Here is a 17601-nt window from a genome sequence, read left to right on the forward strand (position 1 = left end):
TCCCAGAGTGCTGGGGTTACAGGCTTGAGCCACCACGTGTGGCCTACAGACTGCATTTATATGAAGTATCCAGAAAAGGCAAATTTATGAAGACAGAAAGCCTATTAGTGGCGGCCTGAGGCTGGGAATGAGGATTAATTACAAATGGCATGAGAGATCTGTTTGGGGAATAAAAATGTTCTTAAAAAAGTGATTTATAGTAGTGGTCGCATCATTCAGTAAAGCTGTTTTTTTCTTAAAAGAAATTAGGTTTCAGGGACCTACATAGGTCAAGAACCAGCCACCCTAGAACTATTTTTAGAAAAGGGTTCAGTCCATTTTTACAAGGCACAGGTAAAGAAAAAAGAACTGTGACAACACCTTTTAGGTTTTCCAAACAGCTTTCAATGATAAAGTTCAATAAATAAAGTAAAACACTTTAATTGCAGGGAAAAAAAAAAATGCCAGAATTTAGAGGTAAAACAGTATAGGGGCCAAGACCAAAAAATTTTATCTGGACATTCAGAGGCTAGAAAGCCACTGTCCCATTCTCCAGAGCCTCTGAGAAGTTGATTGAGAACCAATTAAAGAAGGGCATCTGTTCCTCTCATCCTACCATCACCTCAGTCATTCTGTGACCTGGTGACAGTGACTCGTCTCCTCACATCCAGTCTTCCCTGGCTGGAGCTCCTCAGGCCCGGCAGGCAGCTTACAGCTTCTCTGGCTTTGAGATTCCTTGCCCGAGAACATACCCAAGGAGACACTGTGGTGTAGGTGCGGGGCTGAAGTGCAGCCACCTAACAGAGCTCTCCTGGGAAAATGCCTTTCCAAGTAGCCTCTCAGGGTATGCAGAGGTCTCTCCTAACACCCCAGTGTGCTCTATGTATTGGTGACATCTCTTTTGGAGATTCTGAAGGCTCAAATCAGGTCCATATATTTTCTCCTTAAAGGGATTACCGAAGGCAAAGGCAACACAATTTCTGCCTGGCTTTCCAGGTAGGACGTCATCTTACTGCAGAATAGTAAGCAGCAGCAGCAGCCCTTGGCAGAAACCAAGCAGGGCAATAGATTTCACCCTTTCCCAGTCCTCTGTTGGTCAGGACTTCAGGCCCATCTTGGCCATCATCTCTTCATACACTGTCCACGCCATTGCTGCCATTAGAGTTCTGCGGAGGGCTCGGGGGATGCCACCTTGGAAGAAGCCACGTAGTCCATAGTCCTATGGTGAAAATAAATGTCAAAACTCTGGAAGCGAAGTAGCAATACAATTAATTATCCACTTGGTATCAGAGTGAGGGTCTCTGTTACCCCATGTTTAAGACTTAGTTTCTAAACTTTATGCCCAAAGTAAGAATAATGGGTCCAAGAACACAACCAAAGAACTTAAAAGTGTTTTTTCTTTTTTTTTTTTTTGAGACAGAGTCTTGCTCTGTCGCCCAGGCTGGAGTGCAGTGGCGTGAACTCAGCTCACTGCAACCTCTGTCTCCCGGGTTCAAGCAATTCTCCTACCTCAGCCTTCCGAGTAGCTGGGACTATAGGTGCCTACCACCACGCCCGGCTAATTTTTGTATTTTTAGTTGAGATGGGGTTTTCACCATATTGGCCAGGCTGGTCTCAAACTACTGACCTTGTAATCTGCCCACCTAAACCTCCCAAAGTGCTAGGATTACAGGCGTGCGCTACCGCACCTGGCCAAAAGCCTTTTTTTTTTTTTGTAGTTGCTGGGCTTACCTTTTTAGGCCTGCTCTAGGGGAATTTCTTAGCTGAAAATCTTTATGCAGGGTTGCTGTGTACTTATGCAGTTTGTATACTGTACAGAAGCACTAAGCCCCAAGTAGAAAATGAAATCCAGGCAGAAACCTGCTTGCCAAGCCCGGGATCCTGGATCCAGGCTGAAGGAAAAGGTGCCTTCTTATCATTTGTCTATCAGGAGGGAGTATCCTTTTGTAATTCACTGTATGCTCTTGGTGGCCCTGTCTTCATATGAATTAAAGAAAAAATGCCCCTTCCTCCTCCCTCATAATCTGGGTTGATTTGAAATTTCACATAGAAAATATTATTTTAAAACTTTATGATTTTAGATATAGAGATAAGAACACACACTTTGGGAGGCCGAGACGGGCGGATCACGAGGTCGGGAGATTGAGACCATCCTGGCGAACACGGTGAAACCCCGTCTCTACTAAAAAATACAAAAAAGAAACTAGCCGGGCGAGGTGGCGGGCACCTGTAGTCCCAGCTACTCGGGAGGCTGAGGCAGGAGAATGGTGTAAACCCGAGAGGCGGAGCTTGAGCTGAGATCCGGCCACTGCACTCCAGCCTGGGCGACAGAGCCAGACTCCATCTCAAAAAAAAAAAAAAGAACACAAATTCACATTTACCTTTAGCAAGAATATCTGCTTTGTGATAACAACACATGTACACATGTTCTAAAAGAGCCAACCCAGTGGCTTATGGATAGTATACAGCTACTGTAATTTTTTTTTTTAATTTAAATAGGGTTTCCTTACATTGCCCATGCTGGTTTTGAACTCCTAGGCTCGAGGGATCCTTCTGCTTCAGCCTCCCAAAATGCTGGAATTACCAGCATGAGCCACCGTACCCAGCCTCTACCATACTTTTTATCTTCAATAATACCATTTGTCCATTTATATTAGAGCAAGCTTGTTCAACCCGCAGCCCACAGGTCGCATGTGGCCCAGGACAGCTTGGAATGCAGCCCAACACAAATTCGTAAACTTTCTTAAAACATTCTAAGATTTTTTTGGTGACATTTTTTCTTTAGCTCATTAGTTATCATTAGTGTTAGTGTATTTTATGTGTGGCCCAAGACAATTCTTCTTCCAATGTGGCCCCGTGAAGTCAAAGGACTGGACACCTGTATATTAGAGCAAACTGCTAGAATAAAACAATGTGTTTGTGTGGTTTTTTTACCCTCTGACTAAATAGTACTTTACCCTAGGTACTCTAGGTCCTCAATTAGAGTACTAATTTCACCCCGATTTCCTGATTCAGTAAGTCTGGGGTAGAGTTCAGCAATCTGCAATGTTTAACAAATATCACAGGTGTTCCTAATGTAAATGTCTCTGCCCCTCAAAAAAACATCAGTTTTGTGGTTCTCAACCATAAAACATACATATTAAAATCACTAGGAAACATTAAAAAAAGAAGAAAAAATATGCTGGGGTTTCATGCCCCTAGACATTCTGATATAGTTGGCCTAGATTTTAACCTGGGCATGGGGACTTTTTAAAGCTCTCTAGGCAATTTTAATGTGAGTGAAGGGTAAGAACTACTGCTCTAGAAAGAGATCCTTAACCACCACAAGAACCAGTACTTATTCTGTAGTCTTACTTTGAAAATAAGTGTCACTGCTTGACCAATCCATTGAAACTTCAGTGGGTAAAGCTGCATATGAGTTTTGATAACATCTGCAGGTTGAGTTACCAGTGAGGCCAGAATACCAGCAAATATCCCACAGCTGAAATTTGTAATAGGAATAAGGGTTGCATCCACCTGGTCTGAAATAGAACAAAGGTAACATGTGGTTATGGATCTTACATTAATCAGATAAAGGTCAGTGCAAGTTGCCCATTAATTCTTCCCCAAACCAAGAAAGGTCTGGATTCAAATAAGGCTACAGATTGAAAACTTAAAGGTGCAACTAGTAAATTTATGTAGAGGGAATGATGGAGTTAGAAAAGCACCTTTTTCAAAGCACCTTTTTCAAAGCACCATCACAATAATTGACTCAGGCAAGAATCATTGACTGATTTTAAAACGTGGGAAAAAGGATGTTTATACAGATTCAAAGTTATCTTCCCACAAAGATACTTAGACATTACAATGGGAAAAACAGGTGACTTTTCCGAGAAGATACCTGTCGGTATCTTATCCAAGTGATAAAGTGTTACTATCACTCATAATAGGTCAAATTGATGTTACGACCCTCCCGATATAAGGCAATGAGGATACAACATCACTTATGTGGTCCTCTTGCTAAAAATCTAATCAAGAAGAAATTGCAGATAAACCCACAATGAGGTATGCAACTGGCCTATACTCTTGAAAATAAAACACAGGATTACTACGAAGTACATTATTGGGACAATTAGAGAAATGAGAATACGGACTGTAGGTTAAAGAATTGGGCCACATGCCTGTAATCCCAACACTTTGGGAGGCCGAGGCGGGTGGATCACTTGAGCCTGGGAGTTCAAGACCAGCCTGGGCAACATGGTACAACCCTGTCTCTACTAAAAATACAAAATTAGCCAGGCATGGTGGCATGCACCTGTAATCCCAGCTACTCCAGAGGTTGAGGCACAAGAATCACTTGCACCAGGGAGGAGGAGATTGCAGTGAACCAAGATCACATTGCTGCACTCCAGCCTGAGTGACAGGGCAAGACTCTGTCTCAAAAAAAAAAAAAAAAGTTATCTAGGTTAAACTTCCTGAGTTTCCTAAGATGGTTATATGACAGGATGTCCTTATTCGTAGGAAATAGACACTGCAGTACTCAAAAGTAAAAGGGCATCACGTTTCCAACTTACCCTCAAGGGGCAGGAAAAAAATATGTACATTGTACTATTCTTGTGGCTATTTTTGCAAGTTTATTTCCAAATACCAGATCGATTTTTTTTTTTTTTGAAACGGAGTCTCGCTTTGTCACCCAGGCTGGGGTGCTGGAGTGCAGTGGTGTGATCTCAGTTCACCGCAACCTCCATCTCCCAGGCTCAAGCGATTCTCGTGCCTCAGCCTCCCAAGCAGCTGGCATTACAGGCATGTGCCACCCATGCCCAGCTAATTTTTGTATTTTTAGTAGAGACCAGGTTTCGCCACGTTGGCCAGGCTGGTCTCGAACTCCTGACCTCAAGAGATCTGCCCACCTCGGCCTCCCAAAGTGCTGGGATTACAGGCATGTGGCCCAATTCTTTAACCTACAGTCCGTATTCTGATATTCTGATTTTGAGTGATGGGCCTCAGAAATTTTTAAAGATGGATTGAGAAGTTAAAAATTGCCCATCTATGCTTCCTTATTGCCTTAATTTTCTGTCACAAAATAAGGCTCTGACCTGTAGGGTTACACCTTCTGGTGCCTGGGTAGAAGCAGAAAATCTCCCAAGGCACTCCAGCTGTAGCTGGTTACCACGTCATGATGGCGGGCATTCTGGCATTCCTAATTAAAGGACCTTGGTTGCAATTCCTTGCTCAAATTATCCATAGACACTTTATTGCATGCAGGTTCATTCTATGGATGTGTTTCTAGCAATACCTTGTTCTACTTGGGTCGATGTTTACTGTCCACCAATTTTGTTCATGTCTAGCCCAACCTGACCTAACTGGTGGGGTGGGGTGGGGTGGGCCTCCCCCAGTGACTGAAGTTTGGCACCTTCCTCTCCACCTAAATGGAGGGCTCAAAACTATGTTAACTGGGAACACAGCAAGGGAGATGAAAATATTATTTTTCTTCAAACTCCTAACTTACTACTGTTTCCCAGACTTTAACAAGAATCACATCAAGTGCTTCTTGAAAAATACAGATTCCTAGGTTGTACCCCAAGGTTTCTCATCTAAGAGGCCTTGGATGGGACCCAGCAATCTTAAGATCAAATATGGGAAATATTGTTGCAGAAACTCTGCAAAGCATGCTTTATTTCCTTCCCACCCACCCTATCTTCACCCCCCAAATTATAGTGGTGTAAATACTGTTTGCCTTAATAGGATGTAAACTCCAAACGGCAGGGATCAAGTTTGTCATATCCACCTTTGCATCCCAGTTCCTGACACAATCATGATATGGCTCAGTTCCTAACACTCTGCTAAGAGAAACACATAGTCCCATATCCCAGAGAAAACGGTGAGGATCTGATAGCTCAAGGATAGCTCTTCCCCACACCTTGCTTTATCCCTACCATGGGGCACTATGTTTTTGGTCTGGTTGTAAAACATCAGGTAGATTCCTGAAAAGGGCGCATCTCGAAGGAGAGTTGCTGTCAGGCCACTGAAGAGGCCCCGGTGCCCCTCGCTGCGATAGATGCTCCTCAGGGCAGCGTAGATACTCTCATAGCCATATTTCCCACTCTGCAAAGAGAGCACAGAACCAGTGACTCACATGGAGGCGCTCCATTTGAGCACTGAACAAGCAGACTGCAGGTTATGGGGCATTACTGTGGGCTCTAATTCACATATGGCTTGGCTGACCACATCAGAGTGTATGTTAGATTACAAATCAGGAGTTGACATTGGTGGTCACTCCCCAGGAGCCCAATGGCTAAGCTGAACTATCCTGAGGCCCTAAAGCAGTCTGAACTTACCTCATAGCGCGTCTTGATTACCGTGATAGGTGACATACAGACCCCTGCAACAGAGCGAGAGCCCACCCCCAGCATGATCGACTCCAGGGCGGTTGGGGGATGGCCTCGCAAGAAATACTGCTTCAGAGAGTAGAGAGTGCCAAAGTAGATTCCAACGCCAGGGACACATCTCACAATGGACTGCAGAGAAGGTCAGAAAGAAAAGAAAATCAAAGACCAAACACTTTAAGTATTGTCTCAGCTGGGTTTTCCCAAAAGACCCCAAGATGATTCGCATGTAAGTACTTTGTTTAAGGTGTGGAAGGAACACCAATAGGGAAGTGGGGGACATAAGACAGGAGATAAGGCAGTCAATAAAGGATGTTATAAAGCCAGTTACTTCTATGGGCAACTAAATCCCACTGAGGAACTCTGGGAATCAGTGTAGAACACACCTCAGAGTTACTCCTCCAACTGAGCGGGGAGGGACATGGGATTTTAAACACCAACTCTCGTCTTTCAGTGGTTGAGGACTCTGTGGGTTTGGAAATACACACTGCTTTGGGTTAGGAAATCAATATCACTTCTGTGATCTCCTTGCTAAAAATGTAGAACTAAATCTAATCACAAAGAAACTGCAAAGAAACCCACAGTGAGTTATATAACTGGCCTATACTCTTGAAAACAAAACACAAAATTATTCTGAAGTACACTACTGGGATAATAGAGAAATCAGTATATAGATTTCTGATTTGGGTTTGGGCTGGGCACTAATTCCTTAGTGTGGGTCCCTAAGGCCAGAAAAAGCCTTTGAGCAAAGAAATGCTGGTGTGGAGGTATCATCCCACTTTTACTGAAGCGATTAGGGCAAGGGCATTCTGACAGGTGGGACATTAGGTACCTCTGCTGTAGAGACTATGCTGCCCTAATAAATCACATCTAAGCATAATGTGCAGATGCAACATATCCCTGAGCCTTCAAACAGAAGTTAGTGGTAGTATGAGAGATGGGTAGGAAGATCACGTAGGTACTCCCTTCACTTCTGACTCTCACATATTCTTAAGAGCTGGTAAGGTGGATGAGAAATGGCTGGTTATCAAGGAGTGGGTGCAAGAGAACCTAGATCCAGATGGCAGCTTACAGGGGACATCCCTTTCCAAAGGCCCAAAAGACTCTCCGTGCGAACCACCTTCAAGAGTACAGCCAACATCCCAACACGTCTAGACCTGAAAGCAGACAAAATGGAGACAGGAAGGAAAAAATCACTCAGATCACTTCCTCATAAAACAATTTCCCACTCAAAGACTTCCTTTATAGATTCATTTTTGGGACACTTAACAATCTCTACAATGCACCTTGGAGATACTCTATGTGTTCATAGGTTGGCACACACATATTTGCTTATCCATTTATACTGCAAGGAGTGGGATTACCTCCTTTTTTTATGTACATTTTGCATACTTCCCACAGCACAGAGCTCAATATCCGGGCACAAAACAGACAATACAGGCTGGGTGCAGTGGCTCATGCCTATAATCTCAGCACTTTGGAAGGCTGAAGTGGGCAGATCACTCGAGGCCAGAAGTTTGAGACCAGCCTGGCCAACATGGCAAAACCCCATCTCTACCAAAAATATAAAAATTAGCTGGGTATGGTGGTGAGCACCTCAATCCCAGCTACTTGGGAGACTGAGGCAGGAGAATCACTTGAACCTGTGAGGCAGAGGTTGCAGTGAGCCGAGATCGCACCACTGTACTCCAACCTGGGCAACAGAGCGAGACTCTGCCTCAAAAACCAAACAAAAACAAACAAAAAAACCCAGATAATACTGATGTTATTTCCAGAAAATCCCCTGCTACTCTAATGCCAGGCAATCTAGTTATAACACAATAACACAAGCTAACACAATGAAGTGTAAATGTCACTGAGGCAGATTCCAGGAAGCTGCTCAGGAAAGGACCCCATTTAATTAAAAAGAAATGTCAAATATAAAAACAATTCAGAGAACATATGATTGGGCATGGCCTGTGTTTCTCTCTGAACATCCAACAGAATGGAAGTTGACTTAACACAGTAGAGATATTCCTGTGTCTGAAAAGTTGCTGAAATCAGCTCCCCCAATGAAATGCAGGGCCTACCCATGATCTGAGGGCTGGAGGGTTTGCAGGCGTGTTTTAAGGAGATCCAGAGGTTGGAAAAGGAGGGTAGAACAGGTCCCACTGATGGAGCCACACAGGAAAGCCTTGATCACTGGATGTAACTGCAGGACAAGACAATATTGTGTCAGTAGCTCTGCCTGTGTGAGCCTCACCTTTCTCCACACCTGATCAGCGAATTCCTTTATAATGGTCTCTTAGAAACTTACCTGGTGGTGCTTCATGTTTTCTTCATACCTCGGAGAAGGGAAAAGTATAGCCAGAAATTTAAAATACTGGAATGTTGTTGAGGACACTGTAGGCTGCAAGAGGTATCTCTGGTCTTAGTATTGCTGATACACATATTGCTCAGTGGGAGCAAAACTATTTCCATGCCACTGACCGCTCTTCCCTATTTCTTCTGACTCAAAAAGTTACTGGTCATCTCCCTATGTTTGCAAAAGCAAAGTCAATTGAATGTAGTGCTTTCACTTTGAACTGATGATGTGCAGGCTCCCTTCACTGTAAGACCTATAGGTATTTATAGGACCAAAACAATTTATAGGACCAAGCCAAAGCAAATGAAACCTTAAGCTCAACCACTGTGTAAAATTAAGTGCCACTTCCTGTAGAACCTAGTATTTCCTTCATTTAAAACTTTCCCCTTCTCTTAAACCATCCAGCTCACTGGGCCCTACACAGATCACACAGTCCTACAGACCAGTAGCCTCTCCTGGCTTTGCTGCCTCTCCTTCAACCCATGAATCATCATACACACTGGCTAATCTACAGACACCACCTGGAAGGGTGGAACTCCTTCAAAGACTAAATGCATCTCCCTTAAGCGTGTTCCAGGAGCTGCATGTTCCAGGAGACGCAGCTTCCAGCACCGGCGTTACCATTACAGGACAGCATCCTCTTTGTAGACCCCTAGAACCCAGTAGTATCACAAATGACTGTGAAAAAGTACTTAAAATCCAACCAGTGACCTTCTTCCCCTTACTTCCCCTTCCCTAAAATAAATAAATAAATAAATAGCTATCTTCTCCGAAAATGCTTGGCAAATTCATCCCCAAAGACTCTTCCTTTATTAAGTGGCATCTGCACTATTATTTTTAAATAAGTGATACTTTGTGGCCCTAAAACATTAAGATGAATATATATAAAGTTTCCATTATACACATCACATAACTATTTACCTGAAACTGAAATGTGTGTAATCTGCGGTATTTGCTTAACAGAGAAGAGAGTGCATCTCAAATTCCACCAAAGGAGCCAGTTATAACTGGAATTCCTCATAAGACTGTTGGAGGCAGAGGGTGGGGGGAACTAAGTCAGGTCATTAAAAACTGGAGTTTACAACCACGATCCAATAACTTCTGAAGTACCAAAGGGTAGTCTGATAAGACAACAGGTAAAACCAAGTAAGGTGTGCATATTTCAGCAAGTCTGTATCCACATCGACTCCCTCTCCCCAAGAGGTGTCCCGCTGTTCTGCCAACCAATATTCCTATGAGTTCTGTGTTTCTAGTCTCTCCCAAGACTTTGTGGCATTAATGAGCCCCGTTTCTTCACACACTGGGCCTCTCGCTCCCACTGGCATCTCCTCTTCTGCCAGGCAACAGGCTCCAAAGCGTCCATCTTTCCAGCCTGATGCTACACCATCTCCACTTGCTCTGTGCCAGTCCCTCCGCAGGCCCCCCCCGGTTTGCTATCCAGCTAAATCTCCTCCACTAACACAGCCTCTGAGGGCTCACTAAGCACCTGCTGTACCCCAGGACCCCATTCCTGTCCCTGTCCTTATCTTACTTGGCCTCTCTGGTACATGCCATATGGCTGAGTGCCTCTCCTCGCAGTTTCTGGTTTCTCTCTCCTTCTCCTCCTTGGCCTGCCCTTCACATAGGACTGCTCCTCTTATCTCCTTTCAGAGTAACCTCACCCATACCCAGGCTTCACACACATGCTAGTTACGCCCACATCACCAGCCCAGGTCAGCCTCTCCCCGGACTCTGCTAATGTCTCCTTGTTTTCCCTCAAATGGCCCACAGGCATCTCAAATTCAACATGTCCAAAATGGAAACCTGGTCAACAGTTCTTCGGCACTTGCCTCTTCTCCAGTCCACATGGGGATACTCCAGGAATCCAGGTTGGAAACCTCAGAGACACATAAAACTCACCAGCCTGCTGCTTCATGACCAAGTCCCACTGACCACGCCCTCAGTCTTCCCAGTCTGGCCTCCACTGATCCATCCTAATGACCTCTGCAGCAGTCTCCAACCTCAACTATGCCAACCCACCCTCAACTCTACTCCCAGAGTAGCACTGGGCAAGGCATCTATAGACACCACCTCAAAATCTCATAGCATCTTATGAGCTAGGTATTTTAAACTCATTTTACAGATTAAACTGGAGCTCACGGAAGTTACAAATGTGTCCTATGTCACAGGGATTGAAGCCACTGGCCAGGACTTAAAGTTCATACTCTTTTCACCATACCACCCAGTCTAAAGTGAAAATCCAGGACACTTAGGCCACTCAGGGCATTCCACTATTCACCATCACTCCCTCCTTGCAATGCTCTCTTCCTTTGGCTTCAGAGATTAATACTGTCCTGGTTTTCCTCCCACTTCTCTGGCCTCTCCCTTAAATGAACCATACTTCCATGGCTCTTTATCCACTTCCAGGGGTTCCATTTCCACCCCCCTCCACACTCTCAACCTCTCACTGGAGCTCAGTCTCACACAGTCACTTACTCAGATGTCCCATGGCCACCTCAGATGACACTTCCAAACCTGAACTTTTCTCCCACACCTCCAACCAGCTCCTCCTTCAAGGTGCCCTGTCCCAGTGAATGCCCTGCCATTTCTCGAGCCACCCAGCCAGAAACCTGAGCACTATCCTTGGACTTGGCCTCTCCACACTTGCTCACTCTACCTCCAAAACAGCTCTCAAATCCACCAATCCATTCCAGCTGAGAATCCTGTTATCTCCTGCCTTGGTGACTGCCATTACTTTTTTACTCATTTGTCATCTATATGACCCCTCTAATCCACTCTTTACCCTGCAGCCAGAGTCATCTTTTGTTTTACTATTTATTTACTTATTTAGAGACAAGGTCTTGCTCTGATGCTTAGGCTGGAGTGTAGTGGCACAATCATGGCTCACTGCCAACCATGACCTCTCAGGCTCAGGTGATCCTCCCACCTCAACCTCACGAACAGCTGGGACTACGGGTGTGTGTCACCATGCCCAGCTAATTTTTTGTAGAGATGGGGTTTCGCTATGTTGCACAGGCTGGTCTCAAACTCCCGGACTCAAGCAATCTGCCCACCTCTGCCTCCCAAAGTGTTAGCATTACAGGTGTGAGTCACTGTGCCCAGCCTGAGTCAGCTTTTAATACTACAAATTTGATCACACTGCTTTCAGGAATAAAACCCTTCAATGAAAGATAATGTTTTGTGAAATCTGAAGTTACTAGCTTAAAAACAAGACCAAAAAAAAAAAAAACAAAAAACAAAAGATGGAATAAAAATACAAGTAATGACAAACGTATTAGGAGCTACAGAGTATCCCACAAATTTGTCATTAATACTCATTGAATTATAATTTTAAAAAGCCCAACCAAACCAACACCCTTTAATTGGTTCATATTCCTCTCAGGATAAAGTCCAAACTGCTGGTTGCAAGGCCTTTCATGTATCACAGGGCTCCTGCTTACTGTTTTGTTTTGGCCTATGTTCTCACCTTCCCACTAACACACTCTGCAGCCATACTGGAGGACTCCACCTTACTTTCACCTCTGAAAACTGACATGTAGTTATGCCCTAGCTCCCCTCTAGCTCCCCAACTCCCCCACGTCCAAGTTCAGTGCCTCTCCTTCCGGCTTCTGCAGCAGCACCTGTCCCCAGCTCCCTTATGACTGCGTGTCCAAGACAGAATGGTCACAACTCCTGCCTGTCTTGTTCATGGTGATATCTCAAGAACTGACCTTGGAGCCTGGTGCACAGTAGGTGTTCAGCAGTGACAACAGAATGAATCTTGCCACCTAACAGGAAACCTAAAGCTCTCCCTTTGAGCGCAATCCCACAGGAGAGGGCTCGGTGGGTCCTGCATGGCTCATCCCAGGATAGGTTAATCTCCTCCACCTCTCTCCAGGCCTCTTGCTCCAGCAAGGCCATAGGAATGACCTGCAGTTACAGTTTCTGGGCAGTTCTCCTAGGGGCTGCTGCCCCAGTGCTCACACAGGTGTTGTGTGGAATTTGTTTTAAAACAAATTTGCTGCTGTCCTTCACCTTCCCACCCTTGATTGCAGGAAATATCTTCCTAACATCTTTTATTTCACAGCACAGTGATTAGACATGTTACTTTGTACTTTTCCAAGTCCATTAGCACAGAGCAGATGTTATTTATACTAGCAGTACAGATCAACCTCTAATAGGCAAAAACAAGACAAGACAACAACAACAACAAAAACCATTCCAACAGGTAATATTGAATGGTCTTAAGATTTTTGTCAATGGTGAATGGCACACATCCTTTGCAAGTGAACTTAATTTTCAAAAAGTAGCTCAAGGCCAGGCGCGGTGGCTCACACTTGTAATCCCAGCACTTTGAGAGACCGAGGCGGGAGGGTCACTCGAGGTAAGCAGTTCAAGACCAGCCTGGCCAACAAAACCCCCTCTACTAAAAATACAAAAATTAGCGAGGCGTGGTGGCTCACGCCTCTAATCCCAGCAACTTGGGAGACAGAGACAGGAGAAATGCTTGAACCCGGGAGTCAGAGGTTGCAGTTGAGCCGAGATGGCGCCACTGCACTCCAGCCTGGGCGACAGGGCAGGACTCCGTCTCAAAAAAACAAAAAAAACACAACACCTCAAGGATATTCAAGGCAAATAAAAAAGTAGTTTCTTTTTAAGGGGAGAAAGAAGAGGGCAAAAACAATAATACGCACACAAAGGAAATAAGTAGCACATAAGAGTGCGAACTGGATCCACAAGCAATTCCTACTGCCCTGATAAAAGTATCCTAAGTCCAATTCACTTCTGGAGGCGAGGGCTGGAGAGCCCTGAAAAAGATAAGCAGGTTTTCAAAGACGTCAACGTTAAGTCGCCACTGCCGCCGTCTCCGCCTTTAAGGATAAAAACAAAAAAACAAAAAAACAAAAAAAAACGTCGCATTTTGCCCCTACCTCGGGCGCAAGACCTCAGAGGGAGAGCCGCGGCTTCTGCCTGGGCCCCAGGCCTTTAGCGTCTAAGGCCGGGCTGCACCCCGACTCCACCCACCAGGCAACCACTCCGCCAGCCCCGCCTCCGCCTCCACCAATAGCGGCCCGGCGGCCCGGCCACGGCGACCAATCGAACGCCGGAGGAAGCGTGGGGTCGCCAGGTGACCACGCGCCGTCCCAACGGACCGGAAAGTTGGCACTCAGAGGTGCCGCCACGCCTGGCCGGTAGGTATTAGCGCCGCGGCCTGCGGGAGCACAGCCATACCGGGCAGCTTGCGGCGGCATCAACGGCTTCTCAGCTTCAGCGCTATTACCAGGCCTTGTGACGGTCCCAAATCTGCCCGGGTGCCCTCCCACCTCCGCCACTCCTGGCAGCCTACTCGCACCTTGTAGGGGCCGCGCGGACACACTCCCCGGCACGCGCCCCGCCTAGGCCTCGGCAATTCCTCCCTCTACCGGGACATCGGCCCTGCCCGCAGCTCCTGGCCTCTCCTCACTCCCCGCCCCCTTCTCAATCCCATTAGTCAAAACTCCTCTCCTGCCCCATCCTCAACCCTGAGCGCACCTTGGGGCGCGGAAAAGGGTCGCCGAGGCTTAGTAAAGCCCCGAATTCTCCTGCCAGAGCTCGCGGTTCGGTCCCCTGCCCTTCCCCGCAGTGCCCTCACCATAAGCGTTTCCACCGTGTCTCCGACATCTTGGGGTTGCAGCAGCGACTGACGTGAGTTCTGAATCATTGGAGATGGGGCCCGCGAGTGCTCTGGGCCCAGGGTGCCGTCGACGGGAGCTTGGGCCCAGCCCTGGAGGCCTTGAAGAAGGCGAGGGGATGGCGCTAGCCCGGCGAAGCGCTTTAAGCCGAGGGCTCTCTTACGTCTGCGCCTGTAAGCACGCAGCCGCCGGGGTTCAGAGCTTGCTAGTCCAGGAGCTGCGGGCGCGGAACAATCCCGCCGCGGGAATTACGCGCCGCCCTTCACCGGCGCCGCACACTCTGCGGCTCTGCTCTCCTGCCCATCCTGCCCCGCCGCAGGAGATGAGGTTCTGTGTATCCGGGGATGGAGGAAGCGCCGGAGGAACTCTGTAGAAGAGGAGATTTCGCTTCCGGGTGGGACGCTAGTCACGTGAGGGTGTTCTGAGCGCTACCTGGTGAAAACGCCCAGAACTGCAGGGTCCGCGCTTCCCTGAACCCAGAGCTTAATGCGGCGTCCGCGGGGAACTTTGCTTTTGCGTGGAACATCTGAATGTATTTACAATCCAGACTTGGTCTACCCAGTAAGGCAGCCACTAGCCAACGGGGGCTATTGATTTATTAATTGATACATTAATTTTAATTATTTTATGTTAAAAACCGTAGTGTGGAATGCTTTCTCCTTAAACAGGCTTTTGTTTTCTTTTCAGGACCATATTTCCCTTTAAATGCTGAAAATTTAGTGTAGGAATTGATATGTACTGTATGCATAAACCACACCCTGGATATCTAAGACTGGTGAAGTAAAATCTCAATTTTTATATGTTGAAATTATATTTTGGATATATCGGGTTATATGAAATATATTATTAAAATTAACTTCAGGCAGGGGGCAGTGGCCCAGGCCTGTAATCTCAGCACTTTGTGAGGCCTAGTCTGGAGGATTGCTTGAGGGAGCCAAGGAGTTCGAGACCAGCATGGGCAACAAAGCAAGGCCCCCGTCTGTAAAACAAGTAATAATAACTTCACGTAAGTTCTTTTTAAATGTGGCTAGTAAAACATTTAAACTTTAACACATGGCTCCCATTACATTTCCGTAGGACAGCGCTGGTCTAGTTGGTTAAAATTCTGGTTTATTGCTCACCTGGAATCTGTCAATGGCTTTTTTGGTCTCCCAACTTTCCGTTATGCCTGTCTGGCTGATCCATGGAAAAGCATTACTGCTGGGATCCTGACACTCCTGTTGAAAATGCAGGCATACACTTTCAGTGGCCCTGGTAATCTGCAGAATAAAGTCCAAGCTTTTCATGGCAACCTTCGCTACTTTCCACATTCATTCATTACCCAAGAACTAGATCAGAAAAGAAACTGATGACTTAGGGAGCAAGATAATATTTTTTGAGGCTTCATTCCTGTGCTGCTGAGGTACATAGAACAGGCAAGAAAGGGGTCCCAGAGGAGATTATTCCCAGAGAGTATTAAGGAAAGTATAAACATTAAAAAAAAAAAAAAATTCACAGGCCGGGCACGGTGGCTCATGCCCGTGATCCCAGCACTTTGGGAGCCCGAGGCGAGGCGGGCGGATCATGAGGTCAGGAGAGTGAGACCATCCTGGCTAACACGGTGAAACCCTGTCTCTACTAAAAATACAAAAAATTAGCCGGATGTGGTGGCGGGCGCCTGTAGTCCCAGCTACTGAGGAGGCTGAGGCAGGAGAATGGTGTGAACCTGGGAGGTGGAGCTTTCAGTGAGCTGAGGTCCACCACTGCACTCCAGCCTGGACGACAGAGCGAGACTCCATCTCAAAAAACAAAACAAAACAAAACAAAATTATAAACCTGCCTGGTGATTGAATACTTTGCTACCCTTTGTTCTAAACTGCAAGGCTCATTTTCTTTGTGCAATGTTGATGTTGATAACTGTGCACTGAAACTTCTTTTTAAAGGAAGACCTAATTCCACCCCGACACCAGTCCCTGCTTCACTGATTCCATAAGACAAGAATTCCTACTTTTGAGATATCATGGGTTGGCATATTTTAGAGACTGCTCTTGGCCACTCTGGGTGTGGGAACACAGGTGGGATCTAGAGTGAAAGCCGGCCCTCCACTCCCTCACCCTTCCAGGTATGCCTGCTTGGCTATGGGCTCAGAAGAAATGGGCTAGCTTTCAAGGGTGGCAGCTGGCAGATTTCCCTCCTCTGTATCTGCTCCTGCCATGCTTACTCATAACTCTAAAGCCCACAGGCCCTTCTTTTCCCACATCTCCTCCCCTGGATGTTTGTGGGGATGCAGAGATATATAATGATCATGGGGAAAAAGCATCACCCATTGGCAGATGAGTGGGGGTTTTGGAGTAGTACTTACTTAATGGTAAGGTTGGAGTGAATTTTTTTAAAAAAGAAAACATTGTGTGTGACTTTAATTCAAAACAAGGTCATTAGCATAAGGCAAGCCTTAGTGGATTTATCTACAGTCAAGGGAAGGTGATTTGGCTCTTATGACCTAACTTCCCCCAGTTACACACTGGTCCCTGAAAGACCCAAAGTGGCCCTTGTTTTTTGTATTGTATGATCAGGTTACATGATATTGTAGACACCCTCTACCCAGGAAGAAATACACATGTATCAGTTTGGATACATGACCTCCTCTTAAAACTTTATTCACAGCAAGTCTTGACATCTGGAGGAGTTTCTACCATCCAAGAAGGAAAAGACTAAGGTCCACATGGGAAGCTGGAGGTGAATGGGAGGGACAGAGGCTGCCCAGATAGCAGCTTTGGTTTCCTGTCTGCCTGTCAGAGCAGGAGGAGGTGGGCCTTGCAGCGCCTTGCATCTGTGTCGCTTCATTTGTAAGAAGATGACTGAAATAGTGAAGAGCACACAGGTAAATCGCTGCCCCCACCCCCATGTTTCCAGCAGACCAGCTCAGCAAGATCTTTCTACCTGCCTAGAGCCAGAGCTGCTTCTGGAAATATCTAAATTTTCTCTTCTACTGATGCCAAAACAATGAGTCCAGTCTTTGCCTTTTGGAAACCAATAGGGGATTGAGAGGGGAGATACCATGCATTCTCTCTACCACAACCTCCCTCACCACCCATCTTCATCAGTCTCTATGCGTACTGGCCTCTCAGGTCTAATGGGCATCTTATGATGGTCTTTGTCCTATAACTAATGGAGGTTCCTCTCTATCTGAACATCTGCTCCCATCCTAAACACATACAACCTGAAAGAGAAGCCTTAAGAGTCTCCAAGGGCACTGTCTTCACCAGTGGGGGAAGCCACTCTC

General features: G+C 46.1%; 1 protein-coding gene across 2 annotated transcripts; it reads right to left on the reverse strand.

Annotated features, from left to right (window-relative positions):
- Nucleotides 1–295: 295 nt before the first annotated feature.
- SLC25A38 (solute carrier family 25 member 38) lies at nt 296–14754 on the reverse strand. 2 transcript variants are annotated; one of them, XM_025375256.1, is made up of 7 exons: nt 14300–14730; nt 8414–8535; nt 7417–7501; nt 6297–6476; nt 5895–6063; nt 3334–3500; nt 296–1198 (listed from the first exon to the last, which is right to left on the reverse strand). In XM_025375256.1, the coding sequence occupies exons 1-7, from the start codon at nt 14366–14368 to the stop codon at nt 1076–1078; spliced, it is 915 nt and encodes a 304-aa protein (XP_025231041.1). In that variant the 5' UTR covers nt 14369–14730; the 3' UTR covers nt 296–1075. The 2 variants fall into 2 exon arrangements, with proteins under 2 accessions (XP_025231041.1, XP_025231042.1); XM_025375257.1 differs by lacking the exon at nt 3334–3500 and having other exon boundaries at nt 14300–14754.
- Nucleotides 14755–17601: the final 2847 nt, after the last annotated feature.

Source organism: Theropithecus gelada, chromosome 2 (genome assembly GCF_003255815.1).
Source record: "Theropithecus gelada isolate Dixy chromosome 2, Tgel_1.0, whole genome shotgun sequence".
Taxonomy (NCBI): Eukaryota; Metazoa; Chordata; class Mammalia; order Primates; family Cercopithecidae; genus Theropithecus; species Theropithecus gelada.